This window comes from Mya arenaria, chromosome 10 (assembly GCF_026914265.1).
Source record: "Mya arenaria isolate MELC-2E11 chromosome 10, ASM2691426v1".
Lineage (NCBI taxonomy): Eukaryota > Metazoa > Mollusca > Bivalvia > Myida > Myidae > Mya > Mya arenaria.
The window spans coordinates 19844813-19864416 of record NC_069131.1 but is presented as its reverse complement, the minus strand read 5'-3'; the positions used below and the strand labels follow the sequence as shown (position 1 = coordinate 19864416).

Below are 19604 nucleotides of genomic sequence, written 5' to 3'. Positions count from 1 at the left end.
TGTTACAAACCTTTTTCGAAACCAAAACACTGCAATTATTGCAAGGACTATAAGCGTCATAATGCCTACGCCAAGACCGCATCCAAGTGCTGCTTTCAATGTGGTCTGTTTTTCACTTCTATTTCCAACGTCTGCAGAAAAAGATAGAAGTATACCCATGTCTTCGTTGACACTAATCAACATACCTAACCAGAAATTAAATGAGAAGCTATTATCAAACAAGCAAATTCGATATAGTATTACCCCGCCGCGACAACCATTGTCGAAGAACCTCATAGATTAAGTAAAATATGTTCAGAGTCTAACTATATCAGTTCAAGGCCGGTTTCTTTACAATATAGTTGTCATTTGTGATCTTTCAAGTCATCGACTGTTTTCTGATCCCCAACCGTATGTTGTGCTTGGGAACTGCATCGAAACCGTAACATACTTTTTTCTCTTTTTTGTATCAAACCAGAATAAAAGCTATGCTTTTGCATGTTTTTATTTCCAACCCACTTATATAATAAGGTTTAGACGCGGTTTTTTAAACGACATTTTCAATACTTATATAATGTATCAGATGTTTCAGGTGTACATTAGAGACATAAGAAGGCCAATTCTCGACTTCTTTTCGATTTTATTAATGTGTTTCATGCATTATGCAAAGGTAACACTTGAATGGTTGTGTGGGCATAAACTAGAAAAATTATCTTGTGTAAAATCGTTTTAAATAGTTTTGCAATAACAAACATCATTTATACCCGAGCATCCGTTGAACTAATGGCATGCTTCACAATGCGGATTTGATTTTGTCTATGAAATAGATATTGCATATTTTTGTATTTTCTTGAATTATTTTTTTGCTATATATCAAAGTTGACACTATCAGTATTTGCACTATATATGTTTATGTGTTTTTACTTGTCCGAATTTGAACAAGATATCTCAAGTATAAAAAAACAATTGCAAGTTTGAAAAAGGTGGGAGTTAAATTCTGAAAAAGCCTGAAATTAAGCTGGCGCTGGCTGGAATTTTTACGGACATATTTAGTTCCAAAATGGTTATCAGTACGGTAAGTTTTTTTGTAAATCATCTACCGGAACTTAAATGGCTACCAAGGTCGTCAATCATGTAGTCATTGCAAGAGCGATAGTTGTAGTTTATATTTGATTGATAAATGCCTATATTCATTTTGTGATTTATTTTTCAAGTCACCTTGTCCATCAATTTTCATAGAATGAGATATGACAAAGTATTTTAATAGATAATTATTCCTAAGCAAGTTTTCCAAAGGAAAAGTGGAAAACCGCGGTAAATACATTTGGGTATGTTATTTGGCGGGCAGGTGGCGGTGACCATTGGCGCTTGTGTCCAGGCTTTAACTTAGCCAGGTATATGGTATTTTGAAATAACTTACCAATTATGTTGAACAATTAGAAAACTGCGGTTTTGAGTTCTTTCATTTATTTAATAATTTATAGCAATGCATTTGCTTGATCTCAAATAGAATTTTTGCTAAAAGCGAAACAAATAGTTTAATTATTATTTCGCGTGCTCGCTCCATTACCTTTAGGGGAAAATCAGAAAAACAAATTATCAATGTGGTGAAGTCTAAGGATAAAATACAATTAAACTATCATTGTATCACTAGGTAAGAAAGAAAAAAATCGTGGTTATTGACCGTTTTACGCGTCTAGAAGCATCAAAACTCATAAAACCAAAACAAGTTATTGCTGGTTAGCATGTTATGTTGTGCACGTTCAATGCTACTAAGTTTGACAAAAATAATTCCTCTTTATCATGTACGAAATGGCATGAAAACGTGTCGTATATAACCCTTAATAAGTGTACACCCTTCTCCTGAAACTTTATTGGAATGTTTGGCACCATTGGTAGTTGTTTCCATGATATCGTTTGGAGATTTCACTTAGTTGATGACATAGTACAATATTAAACACATTTGGTGTGGATCAAGGACGTCATAGTGAAAGGGCTCAATTTTGGAGCGAAACTTAGGACATTTGACCCCCTTTCTCACCAAACCGAAACATATGAGGTGTACATGTAGTCAGAGGATTTGGGGTCCCGTTACGAAATCTGTTATTGCATTTTTAGTCTATATGCATGTTGATTATTTTTTCTGCGATATCGACATAAAGCAAGTATCTTGGACAATTAAAGGTTGTCTGAAATCTGTCCCTTCGTTTATATTTCATGTATAAATACTTCATTATTCTCTGATCACAGATAACAGATACAAGATAAAACACAATGATTAAACGATGTGGTGCTGGTTTTTGCGCGTACATTAATATTATATGTTTTTGTAACTGCATTCCTCAAACCTACATAGCACAATAAAATATGCAGTGCATTTGACTTTTGTAGTTAATAAAAAAGAAAAGCAACATTTTTTTCACTTGAATACATTGGTTTTATATATGGCTCTGAATAAAAATACATGAAATTTTTATATATCAATCACTTTTTCACTAAAACAAAGTCTATGTCTGTTTAACCGTCAACATGTATTATGATTTTGATAACGACATACAATATATGACCTGCAAACTTGAATTAACAATATGAGAAATAACTATTTTTCGTGTGTGTCCTATTTTACTTTTGTCTGATCACAGTTGCTGCCATCATCACCGGAAACACTGTCTTTCTGTGTAAAGACTCAATCAGATAATGATCCGCCATCACTATTGGAAACACTGTCTTTCTGTGTAAAGACTCAATCAGATAATGATCCGCCATGAACATTTTGCTGAAATAAAAGTTGTGCATAAAAATGAAGTTTCAAATCATTCACGATTTAAGTTCAGTTACATCTGCATACAACTTTGCTCGGTCTTAGCAGTTTTTTGTGTGAATAAATATACCATTTAATGTAAAAAAATATAGCGAGATGTTAATTAAATCCAAATCGATGTAGAGTAAGTGATGTAATACGCATTGCTTAAACTTAAAAATTTCAAGGTCCTTTACATCAAGTTCGAGACGACGAGGACATCGAGACAAGCGATATCGAGCGAACGGGTTTCGAAGGTAAATCAATTTCAGTGAAACTGTTTTCCTTACATAAATATCATATCATTGTTTCTTACGTATGTGATGATGTCGTTTACTTTTTCAGCGACGTTTGAATAGTAAGTTGTTTGATCCATCGTGTGAACACCTGTTCCTTGAAGAGCCTCATACCTAAGTTCATTGAGCTCAGCCTCACGAAAATTAGCATCCACTGTGTCATAATCTTTTCGGGCTAAAGCATTGAAACATACGTGATTACGTGCAAAGAAATCTTATAAACATACCATTTTAAACAAGCGAAACTTCGTTTTTATAATTGCCATTTGTGCCAAAGACAAAGCTAGTAGGTTGAAATAGACAGTTATAAAATGCAAATCAATCGAAACGATACAAATTTATTGAATAACTTTACCGTCATGAAGTGAATTATTGCGTTCCGTGTTCGACCTTCGCCTGAAATACATCATCGATCGATTACTTACGCCGTAACATATTTCCAGAAAAACAACATGGTACATTGATATAAAAACTGTTAGTTAACACTTTGTATATTTCCGGCCTTTTCATTAGTCGAGCAGCTGTCAGGTGCCAACCAACAGAGATTTATATTCTCAGTAAAAATTGTTGTAAAAATTGTTGTTTTTGATAACAAACACGTGTGACATGACGTCTTTCTTGCTGTACGATATGAAAAGATATGCGACTGGAAATGTAATGCACGTCATTGTCGTCAATGTGTGGATGTAATTGTATAAAAAAATGAAACAGGTTTGTTTAGAGAAATATCACTATCTATGGTCAATTAAACGGGATATAAACATCATATTCAGTCAAAATCTATAAATTGTGTGTTTTTTATCTAGGGATATGCATGAAAGCCGGTGTAATACAATCTTTTGAGTTAACTTAATATCATTCTTTTATTATTTTTACCCGTGCTGTCTTTTGTTCTCTTTATTTATAACGTGTAAATGTATGTGTTTGTCACCATTGTTACAAACCTTTTTCGAAACCAAAACACTGCAATTATTGCAAGGACTATAAGCGTCATAATGCCTACGCCAAGACCGCATCCAAGTGCTGCTTTCAATGTGGTCTGTTTTTCACTTCTATTTCCAACGTCTGCAGAAAAAGATAGAAGTATACACATGTCTTCGTTGACACTAATCAACATACCTAACCAGAAATTAAATGAGAAGCTATTATCAAACAAGCAAATTCGATATAGTATTACCCCGCCGCGACAACCATTGTCGAAGAACCTCATAGATTAAGTAAAATATGTTCAGAGTCTAACTATATCAGTTCAAGGCCGGTTTCTTTACAATATAGTTGTCATTTGTGATCTTTCAAGTCATCGACTGTTTTCTGATCCCCAACCGTATGTTGTGCTTGGGAACTGCATCGAAACCGTAACATACTTTTTTCTCTTTTTTGTATCAAACCAGAATAAAAGCTATGCTTTTGCATGTTTTTATTTCCAACCCACTTATATAATAAGGTTTAGACGCGGTTTTTTAAACGACATTTTCAATACTTATATAATGTATCAGATGTTTCAGGTGTACATTAGAGACATAAGAAGGCCAATTCTCGACTTCTTTTCGATTTTATTAATGTGTTTCATGCATTATGCAAAGGTAACACTTGAATGGTTGTGTGGGCATAAACTAGAAAAATTATCTTGTGAAAAATCGTTTTAAATAGTTTTGCAATAACAAACATCATTTATACCCGAGCATCCGTTGAACTAATGGCATGCTTCACAATGTGATCCACATGCAGTGCAAAGATGTCCCATACATCCATTTTTACATTTCACATTCCACTTTTAAACTTTCCAATTTACCTTAAATCTTATACGTAAGTAAGCAAATATTCTAAAACCAATTTAAAGTGTAGTTGCAAATAAAACCTGTTTTACCTTTTGGACAAAATTTTCCTTTGTATCTAGTTTGGCAGCCGTATAAACACATTCCAGTCTTTTCAGAACAACTGGTTCTGTTGTCCTTCGGTGAACAGGAACCATCACATTTGTTTTCACATTTCTCTCCAAACGTATTTTGAATGCATCCATTCATACAATTCTCGTTATTGTCACACTTGGAGTTCTTACAGGTGTTGCTGCATTCGCTTCTACAGTTAGGTCCATATTTTGAAGTGTTCTTGCAATGTGAACACGATCCATCTGCTTGATTGCAAGATAAGCATTCTGGTTCACACTTTGTGTCACAGGTTTTGTTCCAGTATCCATTAATGCATCCATGCAGACATTCTCCAGAAAACGAATCACACTCGTTTTTGAAACAATATGAATTGCAAAGCTCACACTGTCCATTAATCTGTGGATAATATCCTTGTTTGCAAATCTTGCATTTAACAGTATCCAAAGCCTTCGAGCAGGAAACACAATTATCTAGGCTACATAAGCAGCAGACACCACTTTTTGCATAAAAAGAAATATTTGAGCATAAGTCGCAATCAAACTGATTGATGCACATGTCCCTCCTACATTCAGTGCACGGATGACCCAAATATCCATGTTCACAAGATAAACATCTGCCGTTCCTTTCATCGCATGCTAAACAGTGATGACCACAGGGTTTTTCACATGTGTTTCCCCAATATCCTGAAGAACAGGACAAACAATTACCATCCGATTTACTACACGATGCACAGTTTTGCCCACAGATTTCATTACATGTACTTCCCCAGTATCCGTCATGACACGATGTACACCCACTTGAGCCACACTCTGCACAATGATAACCACAAGTGGTGCATTTGCGATAATAAACGTAGTATCCAGACTCACAGAACAGACAATGACCATCATATTTATTACACGAAGCACAGTTTTGCATACATTGTGCATCACATGTGTTTCCCCAGTAGCCGCCAGAGCACGAGTTGCAGCCGTATGAAGAGCATGATTGGCATTGTGATCCACATTCATAACAAGTATAGTTCCGCAAAAAGTATCCGGATATACATTTTAAACAATTTTTACCATGATGTCGATCACAACTTAGGCAATTCTGAGAAGTACATTCGTAGTTACATTTTTCTCCATAATACCCGTCTATGCATCCGTAATTGCAGTAGCCTCTACTAGAACATTTATGGAATATGCCGTCTGCACAACACTGACATGTTGAACACTCCTGTGTACAGACAACTGTGAAAATAAATACATAAGAAATAATTCCTTTATATGCATTTTTATTAAATTAAAATTCTTGATATTGTTTTTGGATGCTGTATATCTTTCCAAAATAGCTAGAAATTGAAATACAAGGTTTGAACTTATCACAAACGCATTGCAAATAGGTCTTTATAAAACTATTATAAATTATGGAAATAATACTTTTAGTTCCGCAGAGAAAAACATTGTTGATGAAATAAAATAAAAATATTGATCCAATGTATCAAATAATAAATACATAAATAATGTCACTCTAACTTAAAAACGTTTTTGTTTAATTGTATTGTTTTACAAAGCATGTGTTATTATCACAGTTGGTATATGTATCGTTCATATATTGACCATAACAGGCAACAAACGAGTGATGTGCGCACTATACGTCGTATATATACACTCATAATAATCATTAACTTTGAGAAATTCGGGATAAAGTGAAATCTGATAATACATAAATGAATTCCGAACAAGTTGATAAATGAATATGTACATTTGTATTTGGTCTATTTTTCGTTTTCAACAGATATGACTGCACTGCTTAACGATTATAGGTACCTAAGGTAAGATTAGACTTACTAAACCAATTAGCTTCATCTGCTAGATAATATGATTTAATTTTACTTTACAAATCATAGTTCAATGATATATGCACAAAGCTTGTTTCTGAAGTATTTCATATAAATATTTATACAAATATAACGTTCAAAATATTATGTATGGTTATATGGTTGTAAACTGTAGTTTAAGAGAGTGTCAAGTAAATCTGAGTTTGTGTATTACCCTCGTCTATACATTTACATCAATTCATTTACTTTTTTTTATTTTCTCTTGACAGCATCATTTCAAATGTTATAAGGACATATAAACTATAACTGACAAACTAGTATATTCATAGGCAATGAAGTGTATTAGGCTATGGTGCAAATATGTTTTAAATAGTGACTATACATTATCAAAGATTTGCGATATAATAGCAATATCTACATGAATTTTAATATATTTAAATAAATAAGAGTTTCCTAATTTTATCTAACAAGAAAAAAACTTACCTCGAACAAGCATACACAGAACAGCAAACGTAACCATTTTGCCAGGGATCATCTTTGTCATAAGTTTTCAAAACTCCTGATTAAATGTAAGTTAAATATTCATATAACTTTTTTCATATTCAATCCATTCAGACAGAATTTTCATCGTATGAATCAACCAGTTTTAACACAAAGCTTGCATGCCAAGTATAAAATTTAAATAATATAAAATACGCATCGAGACACGCTATTTAATATACAAACCAGGAAGTTCAGTGTATACTCATATTTGCTGAAACAAAGACCTGTTGTATTTATAAACCATAATTAAAAATTGAATTAATCCAAAATGTTTCGTAAATACACGACTTTTGAGTCTCTTTTATTCTCTTATAATACGAAATTATATTTTGGAACCAATGCGAACTTTTCAAACGATTGCTATTTAATGTTATAATATTTAAAGAAGATGACTATCAGTACACGACTTAATGAAACTTAAATTGATCAACGTTGTTCACAGAAAATTTACTCCAGAAAATGTCCACGCGACAGACACATATAGGTGTAAGTTTTATTATTTCAAATAGTATGGCATTTAAGCGATTATGTTTTTTTTAAGAAATTTAGTTGATTTTGTTTTGCTATCGTGAAATTTTCAGCCATTTAATGCCTCAAGTTGTCAATGAAACAGCACGCTGTCAGTTAGAGGCTACTAAAAAGTTAAATATAAAAACAAAACAAGTATCAAACATAAACGTTCAATGGCTTTACCAACTTCAATCATAGGAAGTAGTAAATTCAAGGCATTCAAAAATATTATGTCATATTTTAGTCAAAGAGAAAATATATGTCACACAAACAAACGATAGGAAACCAAATAACCACGTCCTATTCCAACATCTATATAAATATTTAGACTCATGCCTTCGCCAAAGTGATTGTCGGACTGATTCACACTTAATGGTCGGTTTGATGGTGCAAATTTCAACCGCCAAATGTCGTTTTCGATATTAATTGGTTTTATTTAGTGGGCTATTTAGAAGCTTGCTCATGCGCTAGCTAGTATTGACACATTTCGCGCTCAAGGCTAAGGATTGATGTTTAAAAAAAACTATCATTTGCAGATGATCAATGAAAAACATGGCGTTCCAATTCAACTACATATAGGGTCATTTTAAATGTGCGTTATATTTATGATAAAAGCCATCCGGATAACGTTTCATTGGATTTGCTTTCAACATATGTGCAATTAAGAAAAAAGCCATTATTATAATGCGTTAAAACAAACCTTATACTCAAGTAGCAATTATAAGAAATAAAATCGATGTCCACGCTCAAAATCGGTGAAACAATTGATCATAAAGAGGAAGAGACGTAGAAAATTCCCAATAATACTGTCGCTGTATATAGCGGCGAAATGTTCCCTATATATAATGCCAATGTTGTTGTTATTTATTGTCACTTTGAAGGAGGGAAACATCGCCATACCCATTGAAAGCCGTTTTTTGGACTGGAATCCAAAATACCGCTTAACATTGATTTGGAATACGGTATACTAGATACATGTATTAAGACATCAAAACAATATTATTTACTAACTTTGAAAAGTTTTTGCATTAGGTGCTCTGAATTGTATTCCTCCGTCTGAAGATAGAGTTGGGATCTCTCACCATAGAAGTACTTGGGATTTATCTATCAGTTTATCATTATTTGTTTTATTGTTAAGTTTCCTCAAGTTAATGCATACTTTGATTAGATGTAAGTTTTGCGTGTTTTCTTTATTTAGGATTGTTGGGATAAGAGTGAGGTTTGTGCACTTAAACTGGTTTAAACCCCCAGTAAATTTACATTTTAATGACCGTTCAAAGGCGGTACCTAACAATCCTTGATAAACATACATTGTTTTTTTATATATATAATATGTATGCAATGTGCTGTTTGTGGAGTTTTGGGCTGTTCTTCCATGTTTCTTGTTTGTGATTTTTTTGTTTTTATGTTCTATGTTTTTGGCGTTTACCCAGTGCCATTAAACCGGGTTTATGTTTAAACATTTTGCTATTGAGCTTGTTTCTGTAGTTTTTCGCATAAATATTTAACAGTCTATGTGCCCGAGGACGAACAGCATGTGAGTGCAAAGCATGGTAGGAGTACGGAGTCATGTTTACGGGACCCGAAATGATAAGAGCGATGTACGTTAGTTTGTCACTGGCTTTATGTAACATAATGTGATTTGATAATTTAGCACAACTGTTAATGGATATGTTTATTAAATGCATGATAACCCTTGTGTCGTGTTTAATATAAAAAGTGTTTATTTTTTTTGTATTACACATAATTATGTAATGTAACATTCCTGAATGTATATATGTCAGAAAATATATAACTCTGCACGTCTGTTAACAATCTTAATGAAAAAAAAATGCTTAATTCATACAATTCAAGCATGTCATCCGTTTATCCCTAATTTTGTTCATGATACTTTGATACAATGGTTCATTATCCATCTAAATCATTCGAGGAAAACGTGATAGTTTCAATTGATTTTTTCGAGTTGATTACATTATCTTTTCTCAGATTCTTTTTTTTTTTCGTAGAAAAAAGGTCCCAATTGAGTTTGATCAATTTATTTCTGTTAAATGTCATGATTGATAAAGTATTTTAGCTTAAACAATTGTTTGTTAGACATAAAGCATTTTATGCCTGTTGATATAAAGGTGTATTTTGGCATAAAACAACAACCAAAGGGTCCAAATTGAGTTTGATCTATTGATATATTCTTATTCTTTCTCTCCATACGGGGCATATCAAACAAATAATATTTAATCGGTATTAGGAATTAAATTTTCGTGTGTTGTCTATGAATTTAATACTAGCGCTGTGTAAAAAAACTATTATCTGAATAAAAAAGTTTACCTCAAAAATAGTTAATTTAAACCTAAAATATAGTCTTTAAATGAAATCACAATTCGTCGAAAGTATCACTAGTATATCAAATCACACCAATTTCAGTTTTCTGAAGAGTTAAACTTGACTCATTCTCTAATTCCTAAGTTTAGCTTGTTATATATCTTAATCTGTTTTTAAAAAGTTTCTATTACTCATACTAACCTTTTCTCATGCACCGTACTGGCATTTCGATAAAATTCCGTGCTGGAAAATCTGGCACCCTCATTAAAACTGTGATATATTGTAGTTTTGAATGTATATATTGTTTTACAAAATATTGTTATATTGTGTTTATTTTCAGACTTTGGTTAAAGTTATTATCACAGTAAAATATATATATGAATATAAATGTTGCTAAACAGATACTTAGAGGAGGCTGGGACGATTTGCGGTTTTAAGGTATATTATCATTCGATTTCACCAACAATGTTGTTAGGGGCGTAGGCTAGATCCGCACCAGTACTTGGCACAAATTTTAAATGTGGACACGAGCTATAACAATATACTTAGTTTTGATTTTTTGTTAGCTCTGAAAAAACATATACATCACACATGGGAGTGGGATCATGTTGTCACAGTTTGGAATCTTATGAAACCGGTTAAGGATATGGCCTTTCTTGACCTCGGGTGCAACATTGGCGCGTTTACCATTCCAATAGCCAGGCTTGGGCGGCGGGTTATTGCGGTTGATGCGAATAAGGAAAATCTGAAAATGCTTGCGACGTCTCTGCATCTTGAAGGACTAGAGGAACGAGTAACTCTTCTATGGAACGGTGTGTCAAATGAAACGAAATATGTACATCTTGTCCCAAGCAAAAGAAATGTTGGGGGTACACACATTAAACACTCTGTCAACCAAAATCCATTCGACAAGGACAATACTATTATAACGATAGATGATATGTTAACAACATGTGGTTCCAGGCCCTTTTTCATGAAAATGGACATCGAGTCGTACGAAGCATTGGCACTTCGGGGCGCTGCGAAATTCTTCCGAGAAATTGACATACGTTATATACTGATGGAATGGATGCATTTTATCAAAACAAATGATACTATGGGGGGTTCCTTTATAACTGACTTCCTTTCCGAGAATTCATTTCGCCCGTGTCGAGCCTATGACTTAAAGGAACTGGTGTTAGAAGACGCTTATTCAACATGGCCAAATGACATTTTGTGGATAAAGAAGTAAAATGATCAAAACTATTGGTGTTAAACTTAAAGATCATTTTATGATGCTGCTTGTTTGATTGTTTACATTTTCGAGTTCAACATCAAAGTGAATACAAACAAATCTGTATATCAACAATGGAAATAAACGAATATGAGCTTAGGGAAAAGTGTAACCAAATGTTTGTAATGACGGACCGTAACAGATATCCGTTTTTGGTATCTTCATGGTACTATTTTCTTAAATCAGTTTATACAAGTGTTTTTTCATAAAGGATGTTTTTAATCAAACATATTGTAAACTTATGCATTACAATAATAATACTGGCTGGTCCACTTTGTTCACGTGACCCTCCATGGTACAACAATGACGTGAATCACTGAAATACATAAAATGATAAATCATTGAGATCCCTACAAGCACAATTTGCATAAGCGGTGCAATTTGTTACAAGCAGCCCTCTAAAGGTATAAAGATTTACGTTTTGCTTAGTTTTCTTATATTATCTCTTAAAACGTTTTTTGAATATTTCAATATATTTATACTACGTCAGGAAAAACTTAAAACCTGATTATGTGACTGTTATACTAAGTATAATGAATAACGTACATTTATGAAAAATTCAAATCTGTGTCTAGATCATACTAACAATATTTTATTATCTATTATTTTACAAAATACGCATCGATACAAGTCAACCTTTCGAGAGGAAAGATATTCGTCAATTTTCACAGCCATTGTTTAGGTAGAAAAAAAACAAATTTGCAATTTTGCGCCTTAATTCTGAACGTTTGACCGTTCATGCTGATGGTCTCTGGCAATTGGAGTCATTCGGAATCGATGAGGCATTCATTGAATTAACAAATCGACTTTTAAGACCGTATATTCTCATGGTGAGCGTCCTTCAATGATGAATGTTAGCATGCTGATAATACTTTGACAGTTTACTTAAGGACGTGAATGACAAATTGTGTAATTTCTCACTGAAATGGCTCGGTTAATCTGCGTCTCCGTGCTGTAAAGTGCATTTGTATTTGAGCATTAAATTCAGATGTCTTGTAACAGGATAAACGTTGAAAGCCCAAAGTATTAAGGAGATCGATTCTATTGAACACGTAAATCCTGGGTTTGTTTAAAATATTTATTGATCATCTATCTGTTTTGGATATACCATGGTTGTTTTATAAACTTAAGGTAAGATCAGTTACTTTTTGAATCTTTGAGACCAATTGCATACAAACAAAACCCTTTAGACCACTAAGCCGAATATATGACCTTATGCATACTTTCACACTTAAAAGTATGTGTACATGTAGGACAATAACAGCATTAAGACAGGGATAAGTCAAATTATACATGGTTATTATATATTATAAGTATCTATCATGTGTTTCCGGTACGGATAGAAAAGTCCGACCAAAGGGCACGCGCATAAGCCGGTAACGAGTCTTCATTTTTTCTTCATATCTAAAATTATCAATTTGTGTAAAAAATGACGTAGAAAATGAACTTTTGTGCAATTACACCAAAAAGCGCGTGCTGACGTACTAAAGCGCAGTTATTTTAAATAACTAAAAATCGCATTTTATTACCAAATATTTATTTTCAATTTTAATTAAAAGTCTTTCATACATATATATTTCATTGCGCTCTATAGAAATTTCATAATATACGTTTTATAAACCATACAATAAAGGAAATAAGAAGTGGCACGTTGTAAGATTGGTTTATCCAGCACTGGTCACATGACCGGAAATACACGTCCGATATGCAAGAATGAGACGGCAATATTTTCATTCTTAAAATAATTCCTGTTTTTATATCGGCTGATTTTGAAGTTAATTTCAATAGTTGGAAATAGCTAGTCATTTTTGTTTTCGTGAAAATGACGTCAATACTGTTTCAAAGCCTTCAATCATCGACAAATGGCAAAACATGTCATTTGTCGATTATTTTGAACTTGTTTTGAACCTCATTTTGTGGAAGGAATATTTTTAAAGGATTTGATTAGAATGAAGTCGGAAAATTTAAAAATGAGACATCACAAATTGGTTTTGAATGGCATTTGCTGTTAAAATAACGAGTCACTGGAAATTAAAATAGCAAACCTTTTCTCAAAACTCCTCAAGATCGTGATATTAAAAAAATAGCGAGTAATGCTTACTTTTTTATCCTAATGGCAGCTCGTTTGCTCTGTCTCGGAAGAGTAATTTGCTCTTTTTATTAACAGCTCGTAAAAGAGCTGGAGCCGCTGTTTTGCATCCGTGAACTTGTATAAAGAATACTGAAGAATAAACGTTTTAACTTCGTCAAACTTAGACGTCAAATATCATTTCTCTTTAATGCGATGGCATCCATTCAATATACGCATAAAGACTGAGCGTCAAATATACATTGCATTATATATTCTGATGACCAAAAAGATGATCAGCCGCCGAACTGTTCCGTTCGTGCCGGAACCCGGGATTGAACCGGGGGCCTTTAGATCTTCAGTCTAACGCTCTCCCAACTGAGCTATTCCGGCTGATAACAGTTAAGTTATTATTATAAATTGGTATTATAAAACAGTCAATTACTCAATGAGGTATGAAATTAATGTGACAACCGTGCGTCTACTAAGCGTTAATTTGCGTTCATGTATGTTTATCATTTTATGAAGGCTTGAAGGCTTGGTTTTATGTTGCTTTTATTTTTAATTATGTTTTCTTTTTTGTTCCCAGTTTTAATACAATGATGCTTTTTATTATGAAACTCTATGATAACACAGTTTTTAACCTTTTATTTTATAAGGCAGACTGTGTGTGATGTTCATAGTTTCAAACAATGACTGCATCGTATCTTTGAAAAGTTCTTGCATTAGGTGCTCTGAATTGTTTTCCTACGTCTGCAGATAGAGTGGGATCTCTCATCATAGAAGTACTTGGGGTTTACCTATAGGTTTATTATTATTTGTTTTATTGTTAGGTTTCCTCAAGTTAATGCCTACTTTGATAATATTTACCTTTTGCGTTTTATCTCTATTTTGGATTGTTAGGATAAGAGTGAGGTTTGTGCACATAAACTAGTTAAAACCCCCAGTAAATTTACATTTTACTGACCGTTATAAGGCTGTACCTAACACACCTTGATAATCATAACTATTATGTATGCACAGTACTGCTTGTGGAGTTTTGAGCTGTTTTTCCATGTTTCTTGTTTGTGATTTTATATTCTATGTCTTTGGCGTTTACCCAGTGCCATTAAACCGGGTTTATTTTTAAACTTTTTGCTACTGAGCTTGTTTCTGTAGCTTTTCGCATTAATATTGAATCAAACTTTTCAAACTAGTATCAAAAATAATGCAGAGGATTAAACACATCAAACTTAGCTGTCAAATACTTTCTATAAAAATACAACGTATTTTAAAGTTTACCGCATTGGCGATCTAAACGTCAAAATGTCATGGAAATTAGGCCTATGGAAATTTAATCCTACCGTGACAACTTGACATTTAAAACATTGCATATCAAAACCGTACCTTCCTCCTTAAAGCAGCACCCGCTGTTCTCGCCAGTATATTTCGTTTATAATTACGAATAGTGAAATTATTGGAGGTTGATAGCTTAACTTGTCAACATAAATGATTCTTCGTTTTGAAGTTGTTGATCTATTGTTTTTTTTTATTGTTTGAACATTGCTATGATTGCGGCGAACACAGTCGGATATCTATCTTTGAATGTTTTACTTATTCATTTTAGGTTGTTGGCACTGTTGCTACGGCTGGAGTCATTCCTTTTGCATGCGATGTCAGTATCTGGTCGTTGTGAATTTGTATCTTGTTTCGTTTGAGTTATATTTCAATACATGATTCATAGTTTGCAAATTGATGCCGACTTTTGTTTGGCTTATATTTTAAAGTTTGTTCTTATTGTTTGTTTATGTTTGGACAAGTATGCGGTTGAGTATTCATAATTAAGTGTTTAACCCATGTGAACTCCTGTTTTAATGACCGTTCTAATGTAACAACTTTTGTTTTCTAATAAACATATATATGGTGAATGCATGGTATTTCTGTGTTGTTTTATATGCGGTTTATCTATGTTGTTTGGATGCGGTTTATCTGTGTCGTTTTGTATGCGGTATGTCTATGTTGTTTGGATGTTGTATGTTCATGTGTGTTCTCGTTTAGTGTATGTTAAGCTTTGGTATTGTGTCTTTAAACGAGTTTATTGTATTTGCTGTGGCTTTTGAATTCGCTCCTTTCGTTTTTACTGCATCATTTTGATCTAGGCGAAAACAAAACAGTTTGTTTCTGGTTTCTTGATTAACCCTTTTTTGCCCCGACCCTAAACCTTTCTTTTTGCCTTGAGAAATATGTTTTTGCTTGTCATTGTTTGTTTTAAAAAGAAAAATGAAGTGTTTTGGGATTGTACCGATGCAAGTGATGCTTGCATTGTATAATATATGTTCTTAAGCATTTAGTGAATAGTTTTTGGTAACAGAAAACTCTAAAGAAACAATTTGTCAAATAAATAAATATCTTACCTACCTACCCCCATTTTTAGAGTCATGAATCCGGAAACAAACATAGCATTTGTTACGCCTTATTCCATGGGCAACAACATACTTAACATGTTAATAACAAGGTTAACAATTATTTTCTTAAGAGTATGATTAAATAAGTGCGCACCTGTTGCTTGTTTGGTTTTTGTTCAAAATGACGGTAAATCACATTTGGAGAGTGCCTGAAGAAGACTTCGCCATGAGATAACTTTACATTTTGGATGCGGTAAAAAGGTAAGTTTATTGAAGCTGAAGATGTTTGAGTTACACTCTGTTGTACGTTCAAAGTGATGTTTTTGTTACGTTGTGTGAATTGTTGTGTTAATTTGTTTACACATATCAAAATCGTTTTGAATTCCATCTCGTATTTGAGTAAGTTTATTAACTATTCTTGGAAGGCTGACGGAAAACGTAACACTTATATGGAACGGTGTGTCTAATGAAACGTCATATGTATATCTTGTCCCAAACGAAAACAATATTGGTGGTTAAAAATATAGCAATCTCTGTTATGCAAAGTCCAAAAGACGAGGACAACAGTATTATAACAATAAGATAAGATGATATGTTAAGAACAGTTGGTTCAAGTACATTGTTCATAAAAATGGACATCGAGCATCACAAAGCGATGGAACTTCAGGGCGCTGCGAAATTATTAAAAAAAAACATTGACTTACGTTATGTACTGATGGAGTAGGTGCTCTTTAAAATTTCAATGATACGCATGATAGTGTGTTTACCATTGACTTTTTGCCAAGAATCAATTCCTCCCGTTTCGTGTCGGTTACTTAAAGGAACTGATAATAGAATACGCATATTCAACATGGCCAGCTAACATAAAGCATTGAACTGGGTTGCAGTCATAGCTTTTAACTGAACAGTAACATTGTCTTGTTATCTGATGTAAAATGCTTTCTACTGTTGTGTCAGCGTAGATTATTAAGGTTTCATCTTTAACTATTCATATTCTCTTTCATTCCGCAGTTCTGATCATTTTGATCATGCTTTTTGTAATATTTGCTAAGAACCAAATAGGTTGCCGCCGTTTTCTTTTAAACCTCGATTTCGGTTAAGAGACCGCATACAACTACAATGTTTTGCATGGAGGTGCAATTTTTCTTGCTGCAGAAATATTGGATAATTTGGACACTTCGTTTACTGGGTGCATCCTGGTCTTGTTCAGTAATATCTTCCACTCTTAACTCTGGTTGTCTATTATATTTTTTTGTACTCACTTCGTACACACCATCTTCCGTGCATTCACTGGAGACACATGATTTGTGATATATCTCGGCTATCACGTTGATCAATACAAGCATTGTCAGTTATTTAAATTGTACATGGAGCTCGGCTAGCACATCGGTCAAAAACATTCTTGCCAGTTATAAAAATGGTATATAGACCTTGGCTAACGCAACGGTCAATACCTGCCTTGCAAGTCATTACAATGGTATATGGACGTCGGCTAACGATCAGTCAATAAAAGCCTTGCCAGTAATCATAATGGTATATTGACCTCGGCTATAGCCTCGGTCAACATCAAAGACACGTCATTCTGCATTATGAGACGATAGCTTATTACTGTATATCTTTTAGGACCAACTTGTTTTTATTGTTTGTTTGCGTTATCAGCTGAACGGGTACATTGTAGACGTCTAGACAAACTGATTAATCAAGTCAAATAATGCATACGGGTATCAGCGAAAAAGTACAAGTTTAAAGTGGACTTTTAAACCATCGCAACGTTTTCATGTCTGTGTAAATACGCAAAATAAATCATGTTTTGAAATCCCTCTTATGTTTTTAAGAACAACAAGATCTTGGTTTTGCAAATACTGCACTGATTAGGCAACGTTTCAAATATGCAATCTTTCTTCTTAAATTTTGTTTAGATAAAGTGTGTTCCTTCTATCTTAACATAACTCACAAATGCAGCGAAGAAAGACCCTTCAACTGCAATATAATTAAGTATTACTATGAAAACATACACTCTTATTCTAAAGTATAATATTTTGAAATTTACTAAACCCACTTGTTATGCAATTTATGTGCAAACTAGGGAAAAGGTGGTTAATCAGGTGAACAACAAACCAGAATTGAACAGTAATATTGTGGCAAAGATGTATTTGCAGCTGATGACAATTATGTTCTCAAATTTGTTCAAATGAACGCGTACCTCTCGCAGGTTGGTATTACTTTAGAGCATTTGTAAAATGACCCATATTATAAACTAAATCGCTATATTGTATGCCATGTGCGTAAATTTAAATAGCTTTAGGTCTTAGATAACACGGTCGCAACTGATAATGATGCAAAAACAAATATTAAATTTATTAATAGAAAGCTGAACATGTTAGGCTTACGCTCCATTGTCAATTTAAAAGGATTTATTGGTTTCGTCGTGTGTAGTACTGTGTTGTTCTGTATATACATATCATTATATTTTAATGGAAGTGCACTGACATATAAACAGGATGTGCAAACACGTTCAAGAACACAACCAAGACTGTTTAACCTTGGGTTGAATGCGAACTCGTATTTGAGCCTGTGTAAAAGAGCTACGCTAAGGGTACCTGGTGGATCACATGCGCCTATTTGTGTTTATAATGCTAGTGAGGATGTTTGGGTTTCGGGCTCCATCATTAAACAGCAAACCTGGGAATGGGAAAATGTTGCCACAGTTTGGAAATTGATGAAACCGGTGAAGGACATGTCATTTCTTGATCTCGGTTGCAACATCGGTGCATTTACCATTCCAATAGCCAAGCTTGGGCGACGGGTTATAGCATTTGATGCCAACAAGGAGAACCTTAAGATGCTGGCAACGTCACTGCATCTTGGTGGGCTGGATCAAAATGTAACACTTATATGGAACGGTATATCGAATGAAACGAAATATGTGCATCTTGTCCCATCCACAAACAATGTTGGTGGTACAAAGATAGAACAATCGGATATGCAAAGCCCTATAGACAATGAAAATAATATCATAACAATAAAACTAGATGACATGCTAACACAACTTGGTTCTGGTCCATTTTTCATGAAAATGGACATCGAGAGTCATGAAGCAATGGCACTTCGGGGCGCTGTGGCATTCTTCAACGAAATTGACGTACGCTATATAATGATGGAATGGATGCACTATAAAGACACGGAAGATAAAAGTGAGGGCTCGTTCATAACTGACTTCCTTTTCAAGAATTCATTCATCCCGTGTCGAATATCTGACTCAAAAGAACTAGTGATGGAAGATGCATACTCATCATGGCCAACTGACATTTTATGGATAAAGAAATCATTATAGTTATAGTTTGGGTGTTAAACTGAATATTTTGAAGTGATTGTGCGTTTTTATGAGTTAATAAGTACACTAACTATGTGATAAAGCATAGAAGTCATTTTTGTATTGCTAGAAATAATTTCTGATTTCATCGAACTGAAATATAAATTCTAAAACTGAAATGTATAATATGTTTAACATAAAAGCTTTAGTAAAACATAACTTCATAATCCTCTGTCAGTGTAATTATCAATGAGGATTGGCCAAAGGCTTATCAATGACATTTATTTCTTTATCGGCAAACTACCATCCATGTAATTGTAATTTTGTAAATACACCAATTTAAAAAAAAGCCAAATGAACCTTTTTGCATGAATAGAGCGGAAAATTTGTGTCCATATTTAAATGATG

At 33.6% G+C, this 19604-nt stretch overlaps 2 protein-coding genes and 1 non-coding gene across 4 annotated transcripts; 1 reads left to right on the top strand and 2 right to left on the bottom strand.

Moving 5' to 3' along the window:
• Positions 1 to 2407: 2407 nt before the first annotated feature.
• On the bottom strand, positions 2408 to 7460 carry LOC128206840 (multiple epidermal growth factor-like domains protein 11). Of its 2 annotated transcripts, none has more exons than XM_052909532.1 (6): positions 7270 to 7460; positions 4943 to 6196; positions 4020 to 4140; positions 3431 to 3471; positions 3096 to 3250; positions 2408 to 2755 (listed from the first exon to the last, which is right to left on the bottom strand). In XM_052909532.1, the coding sequence occupies exons 1-6, from the start codon at positions 7328 to 7330 to the stop codon at positions 2723 to 2725; spliced, it is 1665 nt and encodes a 554-aa protein (XP_052765492.1). In that variant the 5' UTR covers positions 7331 to 7460; the 3' UTR covers positions 2408 to 2722. The 2 variants fall into 2 exon arrangements, with proteins under 2 accessions (XP_052765492.1, XP_052765493.1); XM_052909533.1 differs by having other exon boundaries at positions 3117 to 3250.
• Positions 7461 to 13819: 6359 nt separating this feature from the next.
• Trnaf-gaa (transfer RNA phenylalanine (anticodon GAA)) lies at positions 13820 to 13892 on the bottom strand. Its single transcript has one exon. It is a non-coding gene; the product is annotated as a tRNA-Phe (tRNA).
• Positions 13893 to 18352: 4460 nt separating this feature from the next.
• LOC128204232 (uncharacterized) lies at positions 18353 to 19276 on the top strand. Its single transcript, XM_052905621.1, has one exon. It carries the CDS (start codon positions 18603 to 18605, stop codon positions 19215 to 19217), a length of 615 nt encoding a protein of 204 aa, XP_052761581.1. The 5' UTR covers positions 18353 to 18602; the 3' UTR covers positions 19218 to 19276.
• The last annotated feature ends 328 nt before the right edge of the window (positions 19277 to 19604 follow it).

Excerpts from the sequence above, each read along its gene's own strand:
- LOC128206840 (XM_052909532.1), bottom strand. The coding sequence starts at position 7,330 with ATGACAAAGATGATCCCTGGCAAAATGGTTACGTTTGCTGTTCTGTGT. Across the intron at positions 3,472-4,019 it reads GTGTTTTGGTTTCGAAAAAG|GCGAAGGTCGAACACGGAAC; the intron begins GTTTGTAACAAT and ends GATGTATTTCAG. Across the intron at positions 3,251-3,430 it reads CAATAATTCACTTCATGACG|CCCGAAAAGATTATGACACA; the intron begins GTAAAGTTATTC and ends TCAATGCTTTAG.
- LOC128204232 (XM_052905621.1), top strand. The coding sequence starts at position 18,603 with ATGAAACCGGTGAAGGACATGTCATTTCTTGATCTCGGTTGCAACATC.